The sequence below is a fragment of the Anguilla anguilla genome, chromosome 11 (assembly GCF_013347855.1).
Source record: "Anguilla anguilla isolate fAngAng1 chromosome 11, fAngAng1.pri, whole genome shotgun sequence".
NCBI lineage: Eukaryota > Metazoa > Chordata > Actinopteri > Anguilliformes > Anguillidae > Anguilla > Anguilla anguilla.
The window spans coordinates 9,327,969-9,343,403 of record NC_049211.1 but is presented as its reverse complement, the minus strand read 5'-3'; the positions used below and the strand labels follow the sequence as shown (position 1 = coordinate 9,343,403).

At 39.5% G+C, this 15,435-nt stretch overlaps 2 protein-coding genes across 2 annotated transcripts in view; both read right to left on the bottom strand.

Annotated features, from left to right (window-relative positions):
* Positions 1-4,488, bottom strand: part of prkcz (protein kinase C, zeta) — a 138,856-nt gene extending 134,368 nt beyond the window's left edge. The window contains exon 1 of the mRNA XM_035381240.1: positions 3,845-4,488. Within this exon, the coding sequence (XP_035237131.1) occupies positions 3,845-3,915 (71 nt within the window). The 5' untranslated portion in view covers positions 3,916-4,488. The remainder of the gene's footprint in view (positions 1-3,844) is intronic.
* A 5,352-nt stretch (positions 4,489-9,840) lies between these two features.
* Positions 9,841-14,276, bottom strand: LOC118207579 (tumor necrosis factor receptor superfamily member 14-like). The gene is made up of 7 exons (XM_035381319.1): positions 14,075-14,276; positions 12,981-13,080; positions 12,628-12,753; positions 12,373-12,531; positions 11,435-11,519; positions 10,388-10,548; positions 9,841-9,989 (listed from the first exon to the last, which is right to left on the bottom strand). The coding sequence occupies exons 1-7, from the start codon at positions 14,096-14,098 to the stop codon at positions 9,856-9,858; spliced, it is 789 nt and encodes a 262-aa protein (XP_035237210.1). The 5' UTR covers positions 14,099-14,276; the 3' UTR covers positions 9,841-9,855.
* Between the last annotated feature and the right edge of the window lie 1,159 nt (positions 14,277-15,435).

The window sequence follows — 15,435 nt, the reverse complement described above, 5'->3', positions numbered from 1 at the left end:
TTTCACACTTAAAGGGTAATTACACTCTCGATCACTTTTCAACGGTAAACGTGTCCGTACGCCTACTTCATAACAAAACATTTTAATCCATGCCCTTATTTTAACATTACTGAAATAACACACCATTTGGCAGAAAACTCAGAGTATGAGTGAGTGTGCTTGCCCTCCGATAGATTGGTGGCCTCTCCAGGGTGTATTCCTGCCTCTGGCCCAATGCACACTGGGATAGGCTCCAGCACCCCCCGCGATCCTGCCCAGGATGAGCGGGTATAGATACTGGATGGAAGCCCCCTTTCTCATTTTCAAAATAACATCCTGCCTAATGCAGTCAGCCACATGACTCTGGTGGTAAATATGTCTCTGAAAAACTGAGCAGCACTAATTATGGACAGTGTTGGTGTTGACTGCAGTGAGATGGAGCTGGCCACCCAAAAGCACAATGAACTGCCCACGATCATCACGATAGCAAAATCTCTGTCCTTCTAAAGAAGCAGACTGAAGATCCAGGCTGCAGACTCCCCTCCCATTCCAACCCCCAATGGTCCTACCAGCTGTACTAGTTTGGGTTATCATATCTTAACGATTTTGAGTTTTTCTTCCTAAGGCTTGTTATTCTTTCAACCTGTACATATGCAGGATTTCTGTTTTTGGTTCTTGTACAGCACAGTTAATCTTCATTAATGGTTTAGTGATCTTACATATACAGTGCCTTCCATAATGGTTGTTAAAGACTTAAAATATAGCCTACATATTTTATCTCGCTACTCCACAATTTTGGAGTGGTAATCAAACAATTCACATGCATTTAGAGCAGATTCTCACATTTTTTATACATTTTTGTTTCACTACATAGCCTAGATATTACAGCACGTTTTATACATAGCCTCTCATTTCAGGGCACCATAATGTTCAGGACATATTTGTGTTTTGGTCACAGACGTCAATGACTGCTTGACGTCTGTGACCCAAAGACATCACCAGGTCCAGAGTATCCTCTCTGGTGATGCTCTGCTCAACCTGTATTAACACCATCTACAGCTCCTGCTTGTTTCAGGGGCTAGTTGCCCAAGGTTTTCTCTTCAGCAAATGAAACGCTGAAGTTACATCAGCAGTTACATCATCAATGAAGACAAGTGAGCCAGTACCTGTGGCAGCCATACATGCCCAAACCATAACACCCCCACCACTGTGTTTCACAGATGATGCGGTATGCTTTCGATCTTGGGCATTTCCTTTTGGCCTCCACACTTTGCTCTTGCCATCACTGTGATACTTGAATCTGGGCCTCATCTGTCCAAAAGACCCTCTTCCAGAACTCTGTAGGTTCTTTTGGGTAATTCATAGTGAACTGAAACCTGGCCATCCTGTTTTTGTGGCAATCTAGTGGTTTGCATCTTGCAGTGTCGCTTCTGTAGTTATTTTTGTGAAGTCTCCTGTGGACAGTAGTCACTGACACATCCTCGTCTAACTCCTGAAGAGTGTTTCTGATCTGTCAAAGAGGTGTTTTGGAGGGGGGGGGGGGGGTTCTTCATTATGGTGAGTATTCTTCAGTCATCAACTGTCTTCCTTAGGCCCTTTGTGCTTACTGAGCTCACTAGTGCTCTCTTTTTGTTCTTAATTCCAAACAGTTGATTTTCATAAACCCAGGATTTAGTCTATGTCTCTGACTGTTTTTTCCCCTTATTTCCCAGCCTCATAATGGATTCCTTGACTTTCATTGTCACAACTCTGGTCCTCATGACAAACACCAATAGCAGACTCCAAGGCAAACAAAAGCCTGGAATCAAGACTAGATACTGAAACCTCCGTTATACTTGTACAAAGGAAACAACTGAACACACACAACTAATTTAAAACACCTGTGAAGCCATTTGTCCCAAACTTTATGGTGCCCTCGGTATAAACAGTGCACAAGATCGTGGAGTACAGAGCCAAATCAAGAAGGAAAAAAGAAGTATTTTTCCCCAAACATTATGGAAGGCACTGTATAGTCACTGGTCGGATCTTGCATATATACTTGCTGGTCAGCCAAGTCTGGCATGATTACTCATATAAATGAGTTAAATGCACTAATGTCCTCCAACATTGTAAGGTGCTCTTGATAAGAGCATCTGTAAAATGAATATAATGTAAAGTAAGGTAACCAGCATGGGCGCCTGCTTTTCCATGACGTGTCATCAGCCTGACTCCGATCTCAGCTCCCTGGCTCTGTTTAACAATCTACAGCACCCTTTCCCCATCCATCCTACTGTTCCGTCTACAGGAAAGACAGCCGGTCTGATTTACCAGATTGATGGTGAAAAACATTTTTACATTACTTTACTGGCCATGTAGCAGATTCTGATATCCAGAGCGACTCACACACCTTCCTCTATAGTACCCGTTTAAAAAGACTGCAGCTCTCAGGTTAGATACCCAGTTCCTTACCGTACTTCAACAACTAAAGCGATGCGGGACCAAATACTTCAGGGATCAACAAGGAATCCTTTTGAGTTTGTTACAATAATAATGCATTCATGTTCACCAATGTTTTGTCTGTGTGGTTAAGGTTGTAAATAATCTTATTTATAATGAACTTATTTCCAAATATTTTACTGTTATTGTAGCAGCAATGCATTACAAAAAAAAATCTGAAGATCAATTGCCCTGCAAAACACTAGCCTGAACAAACTGTATTAGTTAATGCTGGTGCAGTACAGTTATACTGCAGATAAACACATAGCCTAATACTATAATCAAACTAGTTTTAGTGGAGGCTGGTGTCGAATTGCAATTCGAACACCGTTCTATTCATTTCAGCAAGAAAACTGGGGCATCCATCTCTAAAAGGCAAGCTATTGTTTAATCGTTCAACTAGGGGCACATGCTTATTGATATAACATCACGTTACCCAAGACGCATATCTAAAATTCGCTAGCTATTCCCCACGGTATTGAAAATGAACGATCGCAATGCAACAACGCGTGTCGTGGGTTTGTAAAGTCTAGAATAATCTCCGTAGACGTCTAGAAAGTAGTTTACCATCTCCCAGAAAAGTGGAAAGCCATGGCAAAAGTTATTGTTCTCACAATATCATAATTCAATAATAAGGATAACAATCTAATTAGAGTCACAAGTCAATAGCCATGCCAACCTGTTGCTAAACAATTCAAACGTTTAATAATTACATAAAATACAAAAACTACGGGAAAACCTCGAGTAGGCAACAACATAGCTCCGGTTATTGCTTTTGACCACAACGTGATGAAGTGCAGGTAGTTTCTACACAGCTGTGAATTTTGCCAAGACTAGATGGCCTAGGCTACATAACACTCCTAGTATGCAGTAAATTAGCAACTATGTGTGTAGGTATAGGTAGCCAACAGGCTACATATAATGCTGTCGTTGATAATGAACGTACACGACCTTGATCACGCCTACAATTTACACTAACACTTCTGTGTAAGGAATTTGACCAATCGGTTTATTACATTTCTGAAGACGCATAGCTTACTGTTCTGCCATTTACTTTCCCATGTCGTTTCATTTAAGCGAACTAGTGCATGAGTTTTGCCAATAATTATCGTCAGTCACACCTTTAATCGTATGGTTTATTTAACGAGCATTCTTACAACCAACATATAGCCGACATGGAATGTTACAGTCTGTTATATTGGCTACTTGTAAAACTAGCAAATAAAAATAATTAGGAACCAGAGTTTTATGTCCTGGGAAACCAAACACAATGTCTGTTTATAAACACAACTTCGAAAATCGTAACTAAAGCCAGGACACTCGACAGAATACTTTGTAGGCGAGTTTACAAAGAATAGCCTACTTATTATCTTGTCATGGAAACACTCACCCGTCGTAATGCGCTTTAATTTTCACGTATTCCAAGTGCAGGTCCATCATTGATCCTTGCTTGGTAGGCATTGTAATCCAGTATTCAATATTCAAAATCTAGACGAATTTTAGGCTACTATGGATAGGCCTCTTTCTTTTAAAAAATAACGAGGGAGAGTCATGCAGGAAAAAAACGTAAAAACAAGGTAGTCTACTGGCCTATGTAATGTAGGCCTAACCATATAGTTTACAACTCATCCAGCGTCTGTAGTACATATTAATAAGAGCGGTGAATTCAACAAGTTGACCATTTTCAATTAGGACGCATTGCAGGAGACAAAACGGTTAGCGACTAGTGCTGTACCGGCTGCGACTTCTCTTGCTTTGGTTACTCATGGGGCGGAGAATAATGTCAAAGGCAACGCTTTCAGACGCTGACAGGTCTCGCCGGCTGGTTCAAATCCACCTGTTGTGCGTCCCACTCCGCTCAATAATGCGACCGAACGCTTAGCAAAATGTAGTCGATGACAACTAGGTTATTTACATGACGTGGGAAAACATTCTCAGAATGATTTTAAAATAATAAAAAACACAGCTAAAGCATAATGGGGGAAAGGACATTGGCCACGCTACGAATATTCTAAAAACATACCTATCTGATTAGCCTCCTACACGTTTAGAATAGTCTATGGTTGCTAAATGTTTTTTATGTAGGTTATACTGCTGGAATATAGGCTATTATATTCACATTGCACGCTATTTTTATGCAACACTTGTGCACTTGACTACGTGTAAAAAGATTTGTGAACTGAATTGTAGCAAAGTCCACCGTAAAATCCGCGCCCCGATCACCTTGTGTCCTCAGAGCAGTAACTATGCAATATTGTACAGCCCAATAACGATAGGCTACGTTAAAATTGGTAAAACATTTCCTTTGTCGCGAAATATTTAAGTTAGTAAGTTTATCGTCTTCAAGCCTACAGGTGGTTGCGAGCCAAAAGTGAATTACAACACGAATTCTCAAATCATCAACAGTTCTTGCAGTTATATCTATAGCGTATGCTGTTTTTCCCGTTATACCCCAGATAGAGTTTCGGCATTGGCTACATATTCAATCTGTCTCCCAGGGGATTTAGCTAACATGGCGGAAAACTGTTTCGAAGAGCCAATTAAAGTGAAGTAAGAACACCTGGTATCCAATAGGACGAGAGAAAGGCAGCATCTGAAAAAAATGCGGAAATGATTGGGATTATGTTCATCCAATTGAAATTCGATGTGATATCACTCAATAAAAGTTAAATATAGCCTTTTGATCCGTGTTTTAAATCCATCCATACACTCTAATCGCAATGATTACAATCTATTATAACCAACAAACTATTTAAAATTGTTGGGGGAAATAATGGAAATCTATTCATTATAGGCCTAATGTGCTTTAGCCTATAGCAGCCTGCTTTTATAATATTCAGTAAGAACTTATTTGGTATTAAGATTTTTGCTTCGGTTTTGTTTCTGTGCTACCTACAGTTATGCATAAATTTATCTCAAGAAATGACTTGGTTTTGCTTTATTTGAATTTGAATTTGAATTTGAAATGTCTTTCAGTGAGTTTTCCTGGCCACTGTTACTTCTAGCTTGCGCTGTGGGTGTTTCGGCCAGGGTAAATTAAAGCGTATTGTGACAAAACCTAAAACAACGTATTTACCGCTACTTAATTGTAATTAAAACGTTGCCACTGGGAAGACATCAGACCACAAACGTACGACACATTTTAGCACCATCTATAGGACTGAATTTGAAATTGTATCACAGAGTAATTGTGTTACTTTTATGACGGTCGTCAGAACTATATACAGTGCACAGGACTACCTGCTTTTTACAACACCTATATATTATATAAATGTTCCACCAAAAGTAATATAAGCTCGAAGAATGTCCTAATGTTTTCTGGGAATGCGATGATGTTTTGAGTGGCCCTTGTGAGTGAGAATGACTCTCTCCATGGTGCTACCGTGGCGAAGCATAACCAGCTAGATTGTTGCCACTGGGTGTCAGTAGAGACCAGTTTTTCTTAATATGATGCAAGACCATGGACTTGTGCGTCAACGTGTAATAGGATAAAGGTAGGGAGAAATGTGCACGAAACGATTTTGCATTGTCATTATCATGTGTAATTACCATGCGACATGGCAAGACCTTGGAGAAGTCGCGACAAGAGGAACAATTTCCCTCCCCTTACCTGCAATTTGTTATCAGATCTTCCAGTCCTGCCAAAAATGCTGAATGCTTTCTTGGCTTTACTAGCCCTACCAGTAATGTCCTCCATAATGTTTGGCACAAAGACATTTTGTCCTTGATTTAGCCTTGTAATCCACAATTTTAGATGTTGATGAACTCCAATAACACACCCCAAAGGCAATCAAAAGCCTAGAATCAAGACTAGATACTGAAAGCCCTGTTATACCTGCACTAACAAAGCAACTGAACACACCTGACTAATCATAAACACCTGTGGAGCCACGTGTGGGGTGGGGGACGTGAATTGTTTGATTACGAATCTAAAACTGTGGAGTACACAGTCAAATACGAAAAAATATGTCTTCGTCCAAAACATCATCGAAGGCACTATATATTTAGTGTTCATTTTGTGATTGGTGGGTGAGCACTGTTTAGATCAGACATTTATTACTATGTCTTAGAGCAGCTTTTTTGTACAAACATGTTTAATAGTTGTCTTATGCACAGTTGAAAAAAAGTACAAATACAAAACCCAAAGCACATATAGTCACAGGTAATTAAAATGGCATTTCATTTGGTGTCATGGTTCTGTGTTTCCATTTCTGTCTTTCCTTGTTGGGCCAGATGGCGGCACTTCTGTTTTGTGTCCTGCTCGTTCCCCTGTTAATTTTATTATTGCTTTCAATTATTTTATTATTGTTTCTGATTGTCTCATTGTTCCCACCTGTGTCTTGTTATCCCCTCCTTTTTTGGTTTGATTGTTCTTTGAGTTCACCTGTGTCTTGTTACCCGTTTATTTAAGTTCTTTGTCCCCTTGACTCGGGTGCTGGTTCCTTGTGTTTGTTTCCGACTTGTGTTTGTTTCCAACAGTATGTACCTGCCCGTGTTTTTGACCCGTTTGTGTTTCTGACTTCGTTTCCGCCTGTGTGCAGGGTTCATACACTTTTTCACCAATGATTTTCAATGACTTTTCCATGACTTCTCCACAACCTTTAACTGAATTTCCATGACCAAAACAAATGACTTTATCTCAGCGGGACGATTTAAAATTATTTATTGTAACACTAAGTAAAATTAGGTCTGCATCTGAAACATATGGTGCCTCTCTAAAACAAATAAACACCAGACACACTTAGATACATTCTTTCATATTTTAATTCGAATAGTTTAACATTTTGTCAATGTCTCAAACAGGGCTCGAAATTGCGACCATTTTGGTCGCATATGCTCCCAAAATTTAATCTGTGCGACCTCGAAATATAATTGGGAGCATTTGTGCGAGTGCAAATAATTGTTCTGGTGCGACCTTTTTTTTTTCCCAGTCGAACGTCTTTCTCTGTACATTCGCTAGTTAGTACAGTCAGTATGTGCCTTGTGAGCTGATGGTGACCCTTCTAACCAATCGCGAGCTTGACAGTCTTACCTTTAATGCTGATTTTAAATTGGTTAATACTAGCCTTCAATCACCCCCTTTCGCTGCACTCCACTGTCACGCAACACAGAGCTAACGCGTTAACTAATGTTACCTGAAGACAAAAGTTTATGTTCAATTTATTAGCGTTAGCGGTATTAATGTGACGAGAAGCGCTTTGTCGTTTGAATGCATAACACTTGAAGAGTCGACACATTTTATGCGTGACAGTTTAACTGTTACTTGTAAACCGTACTGTTATATTGTCGTTTTTTTATCAATAAAAATACGTTTTATTACCATACATACTATTTTTATGATTGGATTAATTAGTCATTATATTTGATGCAACTCTAGCTATATTTCCATTACTTTTCCAAGGCCTGGAAATTGCATTTTAAATTTCAATGACTTTTCCAGGTTTTTCATGACCGTACGAACCCTGTTGTATTCTTTTAGTTTTGTTATATGCCCCTCGTGGCTCTTTGTTTGTTGTTTTTTGTTAGTAAAATCTTATTTGTATCTACATTTTTGAGTTTCGTGTTTGCTCCCACTCTGCGCCTGGGTCCTAGCCCCCGTATCGTGACATTTGGCATATTCAGTACATTGGTCAGGGGTGCTGGGATTAAAATGGTGCACTGGTGATGACGTAATGTGTAGGCCTCAGACAGTCCAGGAAGCTATGCTAAATCTAGAATCCCTGGTTATGCAGAATTAACAAATAAAGTCACAAACAGAGACTATACAAGATTCCTAAATGAGGTTGTTGTAATTATTGTGTGCTGTGATTAAAAACTCTCACCTACTGAAAAAGGAAACAGATTATTTTTGATAGATCCCACAACACAAGAAGCAGCAAGTTCAAAAGAAAGTAAAACCACCTATTAAACCCTTGTCCAACAATACCACTCATTAAGACACGTGAACAACATTTAAGTGACAGGATGGATTAAAAACAGAGTAGCAACATGTGTGATGTTATTTTATCAGCTCACATTACCCTACTGAAGGAGCAACAAAATGAGAGGTGTATCAATATGTGAAAAGCTAATTATATGATAGGCTATTAAGTCCAGCTGCCTTTCGAAGAAAAAAGTTCTTATTACACCCACATACCTTTGAGACAAAAGTTCAGTAACTGTGAACAGCTGCAGAATTGTAGTAGCTCCTGTACTTGAATGAGCATGATGTAGTGATCCCGATATGTTACCTTGTCCTAGGGTAATGAGCCACTGTTATCCTGGTTAATTATGGAACAGCTGATGAGGGTTCTGGGGGAAGTGCTCAGTGTTGTGGGCTGTGGGCTCTTGTGAAGATCGCTGGTTTCAGGAATCCAGTGATTTCCCAGGGTGCAGAATTTCAGGTAGACATTTTCTCGCTCACACAGTGAGTCCCCAGTGATACACGCTCTTCTGTCCAGAGTGCCAGTCTCTTAGTTAACTGCTGCAGCTGTACAGGGGGCTGAGTGACTGTTACATGTTGCTGATGGTGAGGTTTTGGAAGTGGAGGAGGAGACCGTGTTCCACACATCCAGCGCTGGATTCGCCCAACACCGCGAGGAGAGGGCGCAGGGCGGTGAACACCGTGGAACAGGTGTTACAGCAGAAAGCTTTGACCCACTGCAATTTGTGACCCCTCAGGCAGCTGTCTCTGTTCAGGACTCTTTGCTAGTTTCTTCTATGGAAGTCTGATTTAAAAAGTGAATTCATTATTATTAATGCACAAGATCCCAGCCAAAGATGTCATTCTGAGAGCAACACAAATAGCGAGCTCCATAATTTTTTGGACAAGGACATTTTTTCTAGATCTGGCTCTGTACTTCACGATTTTAGATTTGTAGTCAAACAATTAGGCTTAAAACTTACCTCTTTAGTTTAGCTACTCTGTAAAGCGTCTTTGTGACAGTTTTCTGTAAAAAGCACTCTACAAATAAAATTGATTTGATTTGTATTGATTTAAAACTTCTTGACTGGTCAAGTCATTCACCCCATTCCTTCACCAGGCAGGAGCTGAAAATGGCTGCAGTACAGGCCTGGCAGAGCATCACCAGACACTCAGCATCTTGTGATGCGTATGGCTCACGGACTGCCAGCAGTCATTGTATGCAAAGGATATGCGACAAATTACTATAACATGATTACATTCATTTCATAACATCAATATGTCCCAAACATTATGGTGCCCTGAAATGAGGGGGTTATGAATGTAAATGTGTTGTAATTTCTGTGGTGAAACCAAAGCGGATAAATGTGAATAAAAGGTGAGAATGTGCACTTTAACAATTGCTTGATTACAAATATTATATTATGGAGTACACAGCCAAATCAAGAAAAAAAAATATATATATATATATATATATATATATCCAAACATTATGAAGCTCACTGTAAAAGCATAATCACTGCTTGTCTATCAAACCTTGTTAGCTGCACTTGACGAGAAAGTGAATTATAAGATATGATGAAAAACCTGCATACCAAATACAGACAACTCACCTTCAATGGGTTCTTCCTCCCTGGAAAGAAAATAATTAAAAAATGACCAGGAGCATCCAAAACCCCTGATGGCCATGAGGTCATACTGTTTTATTTAGATTTTTGCCTTGATCCAAATGTTTCTTACTCATAATCAGTACACCAGTGCTCAACAGTATTTTCACAACCGATGCGGTTACCAACAGATATTCCCAAATGTCCAGTAATATTTAAATTTGGTTCATAGTACTAATGCATTCTCCCAATTGCTCCAGGAGCCAGCCATGTTGGCTATAGTGTGTCGGTCGTTGAAGAATGGGTAAAATGCATAACTGCCATATTAATATAAAACCAAAAAGCATATGCATGCACTGCATATTAAATTAACAAAATTAAACAATGAGAATTTATTAATAAATTCAGACAAGTATTAACTAACCTTCTTTAAAGCACTTTCCAATTAGTCCAGCACATAGCACAGCTGTTAGTACCAATAGTACTGGTCCAAGAATCCCTAATCTACTTCGTTCAGGTATATTTTCACAAACTGTATCGTTTGTTTTGGTTCCTTCTGCAGTCTTCTGTTGGTCAAAATTACATCTGAAATAAGAAATGAGAGCAAACTTGGATTAGATCATTTCCTATCAATCGGGCCTCCCTGTGTCTCTCGCCATTCTCACCCATCCCAGATGCTGACATCCTCCCACTTTATAAACCAACTTATCCTTAACCGTGACCTGGGACCAATCCCCACTCCTTTCCTCCAGGCTCTCATCTGAACTACTCCCATACATCTCCAAACTCTCTGGCCACTGGCTGTATTCCTACTCCCTTCAAACAGACCCAAGTCACAGCTCAGGCTAGCTGTCTATGGTGTATTCCCACTTCTCTGGCCCCCACCCCCAACCCTGATCAGGAATATATGGTTTAGAACCTGGATGGATGGAACTCAACTTTGCCAAAATGTTGCTTAGTCCCAAGTCCTTGCCCATTCAAAATCTGTCGATTAGTCTTGACAATACAGCAGTGCGCACTGAAAACACATCTCAAACTGTATCCCAGCATCCTTAACCTTATCTTCTCCCTCCTAACACTATTTTGAATTTATTGAACATCAACTGATGCAACTGTGCAACTGATGCAAAAGGATATTTTGTATTCCGTTTTTTTTATTGTGCCTTTTAATATGGCACTTAAGTGTAATGATTATGACAGCACTTCTTTACACTTAGTTTCAGTTAGTTCACTTAGTTTTAACAGTTTTCCAGATGAGTTCTCTCTAGTTATACTGTCGCTCACTGAACCATAGTATGTGCACAATTCAGTAATTCGCCCTGCGTACGAGAATGTAAACATAAAAACACCATAAAATTAATATGAAACAAGTAATTTAACAATGGAGGTGCCAAGCAGATCCTTTTGTATGCTGTTAAACCAAAACAAAAGTCAATAAACCGTAAACTGTAGTTCAGGAAACTTGACCTACTTTCTCCATGCTGTGCAGTTGACACCATATGTAGAGAAATAACCATGTGGACACTGTTCACACTGTGTATCCGTAGTTTTTGTCCCTGCACAGAACACACCACTCAAGTCATTCACACACACCAAAGTTCCCCTCTATCATTTTATAATGAAGATGAATGATAACTGAAACATTTAATGCACACTAAATACCTTCATCAACTGAAATAGTTATTTTACATGATAAAAGAGTGTAAAGAGATAGGAAGTCAGTCCAAATACATAAAAATATATATATATGTATTTTCTGGAGTTGGTACCATGGGTTTAAAATTCTCTACAAAAGTCTCCACTCTTCCTGAAAAGAAGGCACTTCCTCCCCAATTTACTGGTAAAACTGTAGTAAGTTGTAGTACAGTGAAGTAGACAGCAGCTGTCAACAGAAAAATACATTTCTCTAATGTAGGCAAAATGTGTGTTTGGTTGGAGCTGCCAGAACTTCACTGAAGTGATGGGCCCAGTGGTCCATGGACCGAATCCTGACCACTCCAGTGCCAGCTATGGCCGGATAACTGGTGAGGTGGTGATAAATAATTGGCCTTGGGGGTCAAACTCTGGTTTCAATCAACAGGGTATCACTCGTTGTGTACAAGCCAATCCGCTGATTGATTAGGTGCCTGTTGTCTGCCTGCACTAGCTGTAAAACAGGCGCACTGGGTGGGCAGCTCAGCTGGAGGACTACAGAGCATAAGCAATGGCGGCAGCCTGTACACCCCAGAAATGATATAGGTCACTGTAGTTACAGGAGGGGCTTTGTTGTAACTGGGCACTGCAAATTGGGGGAAATGTATGAATGGAGAATAAAAAAACATACAGTTAAAAAGGGGGATTGGGGCAAATTATACAAAAAATATATACTCAGTCTCAGATGAAATTAAGAGTTATTAACTGAAATCTTACCTGGTACTTTGACGTATTCACCAGGGGAGCATGTGGAATGTTTTATTGCATAACTGCACTCTTTATTTTTTGAATAGCTTTTACAATAAAATCCATCGTTGACATCACAGACTGCGTTGCTGGTTGTTGTACACTCATTAAGAAAAATTAGTCCCTGCCCTAGAAAACATGTTTTGCAAAGTTTGAACTTTCAAAAGCATTGTATTTTATGATATGAATGATTATGAAATTAATATGAAAGTCATGAAAACTGACCTGGATCACAAGTATTACATGGGAGGCACCTGGTAAGTCCGTTGGGTTCATCCATGTATGTCCCTCTGATACACGGAATACATGTTGTGCTGGAGTCTGAAGTGCAGTGTCTGTGCACAACTGAACCTAGTAAAACACATCTTAACATGTTTATCATTTAATCTATTTTGGATTTTTTTTTTTTTGCAAAAGATCAACACCCCCCCCTCAGTCCCCCAGCTGTCCTGTACAGAAATATTTTACTTAACCTTAAAAGGAATTTTATTATTTCCCACAAACACACACTTATTTATTTATTCAATGGTTAGCCATTCCCATAATAAATAAGTAACTAGATTAGGCATGAGGATTACCTTTTCCACACATAGGACAACATTCTTCAGCACCAGTTTTGTATTCTGCAGGCCCACACTCACTTCCAATTGAGCAAACAATGCACATTGAAAACATTACCTGTGAAAATAAAGATGTTAAATTTGAACTTTTTTTTTCTTGTAAATTTATATTCTATGACACTTTACCATTCACACAATTCTGACAATTATGAATAGCAGTGATTATCATTTAAAATAAAGGATATTTACAGGATATCAAAGGCAAGTATAAAATGGTCTGATAAATGTAAATCAGTAATTAAAGGTGACCCTGTGGTTCATAAATTCAGCTATTTCCTGGATCAGCTATTTCCTCCCTCAATATGGGCGGTTCTATCCAGTTGAGGTCAGCAATGAAAAGCTAGAGGTTTGCAAGGGGAGGCTAAAGACATGCTAAGGCCATTCATGTTAGCGAATGCCAGCAGTCCACTTTTCCACTGCACTCACAGGATGTGGCGCAAGACAGCATCAAGTCAATTTACAATTTACTCATTTAGCCGATAGTTTTAATCAAAGTCCATTTAACAGTAAGCAAACACCGTAGAAAAGATTATTCGACCAGAACTTTATTACGTTGCGAGGAAAAAATATACTCGGTCAGCTAAACTCCGGAAGGCGGTATAGGTGTGGCATTTACATGCAAGACGATTTCTGGGAAATTGCTGGTATTACTATATTACTTTCTTGTCAAGGTTAAGAATACGCGAGTTTACCAGGGTAGATAACTCCAACAGTTACTGCGTATTTACACTGATCCTGGGAACACTTCTTAATTACAGATAAAAATAATACAAACTGTTACAATGCATCTGACGAGCTTAAATCTAGAGTGAATTTCGTCCATTTTATTGCGAAATTTTTTAGAAATAAAATTGCTAGTAAGCAAAAAAAGGTAACGAATGGTAGCTATGATGTCCAGTGTTATTATCACGACACCTCGTCGAAGTTTTCGCTCATAGGGCATTGTTCTCTATAAGGGTGTTAGCACGTTAAGCTAATCTACGCAGTTTAAATGGCGAATAAACAACTCCGCCATTTTACATTACAGTTAGGCGAACTTCCTTTGCACTTACCACACGACATACGGATGGCGGCATGTTATCATTTTCAATGTATTATGTAGTAGCCATCAACCAAATTTCATAACTTTGTTCTGTATTAAATTTAGCCAACAGAAAACGCGCACTTCTATGATGTCGCTCAAAACTTGCATATTTCCCTGATGACTATCAATAGCTGTAGCCATTGAACATGCGCAGTAGAGGCCGAGTACTTCTCAGAGCTTCCTAGGCTTCACTGACTGGCCACTCCTACCCTCTCCTGTTCCTATGTGTAAAAAAAAAAAAGTGTCCGTCCTTAAAGAGCCTGTGTGAAATAGGCTGTGTCCCAAACCGCATACTTCCATGCTCCACACTACCCTGCTCCAGAATATGCACTCCGAACCATGGAAGTGCTGTACCACATGTTTTCAAACTTTTAAGAATTTTAGCATACAAACTGTTGATAAATTACTTACATTTGTAGAAGGCCTCAGGAGGAACAACCTCACGTCGTCGTTGTTCTTCTAACAGTTTTTCTCGAAATGAATTATGGGATTTTTCCCAGTCGGAGCATGCACGGATGCACACTTCAAATTTTGATCAAACGGAGTGCGCATCCGGGTACTTTATCCATACGCCACACTACCGAACTTAGGTTTGGACTCGCACTCCAAGATGGAGGCATGCTCGCTATGCGCACTCGGAGCATGGAAGTATGCGGTTTGGGACACAGACATAGTGTTACAGTGATGACGTATTTTTCTAGGCCAAACTTTACAGTCTCTGGGCCAAACCCAGATGTTTCTTCCGCCATGCGTTCCCTAGGACCTAGGCTGATTCCATAGAGGCAGATTCCCACTGAACTGTTGCTATATTGAAACTACAGCGGTTGTCACATAGACATATATCTATGGGTTGTAACGTGCAGGCGGCCCGGTAAGGAAACTTCAGTGGCGGTTGCCAGAAAGCGACAATTTTTGTAGTTCGAATATAGCAACTTGTTAGCAACTTACTTTTTAAAAGTACATAACTGCTTCGAAATTCACGGTTGAGATATTAATGGGTATAATTTGTCTCGTAAAACAAAACGTATCTTAGGCTTACGTTCACCACAGACCTTATATTTGGCAGAAAACGAAATCCCTATGGGAAAAAGCATTGGAGATCTGAGGAAGGAACATATGGCTCAAAAATGCCAACAAAGTTCCAGGTTTTAGGACTACAAACTGCAACACTCTGTATGGGTGTGGAATAAGTAAGATGGAACTACCTATGGTAATTTGTCAGTGAACTGCACAACTAACTAAAATATTATCTTTTTCATTAATAGCATACTTCTGCTTGGAAAAGAAATTAAAACCAATATCTTATTCTGCTGCTGGGTCAGTACATCT

Coding starts and splice junctions, on each gene's coding strand:
- LOC118207579 (XM_035381319.1), bottom strand. CDS start 14,098: ATGCCGCCATCCGTATGTCGTGTG. Junction 12,532..12,627: donor ATGTAATACTTGTGATCCAG/GTCAGTTTTCAT, acceptor CATGTTTTCTAG/GGCAGGGACTAATTTTTCTT. Junction 11,520..12,372: donor TGAATACGTCAAAGTACCAG/GTAAGATTTCAG, acceptor TGTTCTGTGCAG/GGACAAAAACTACGGATACA.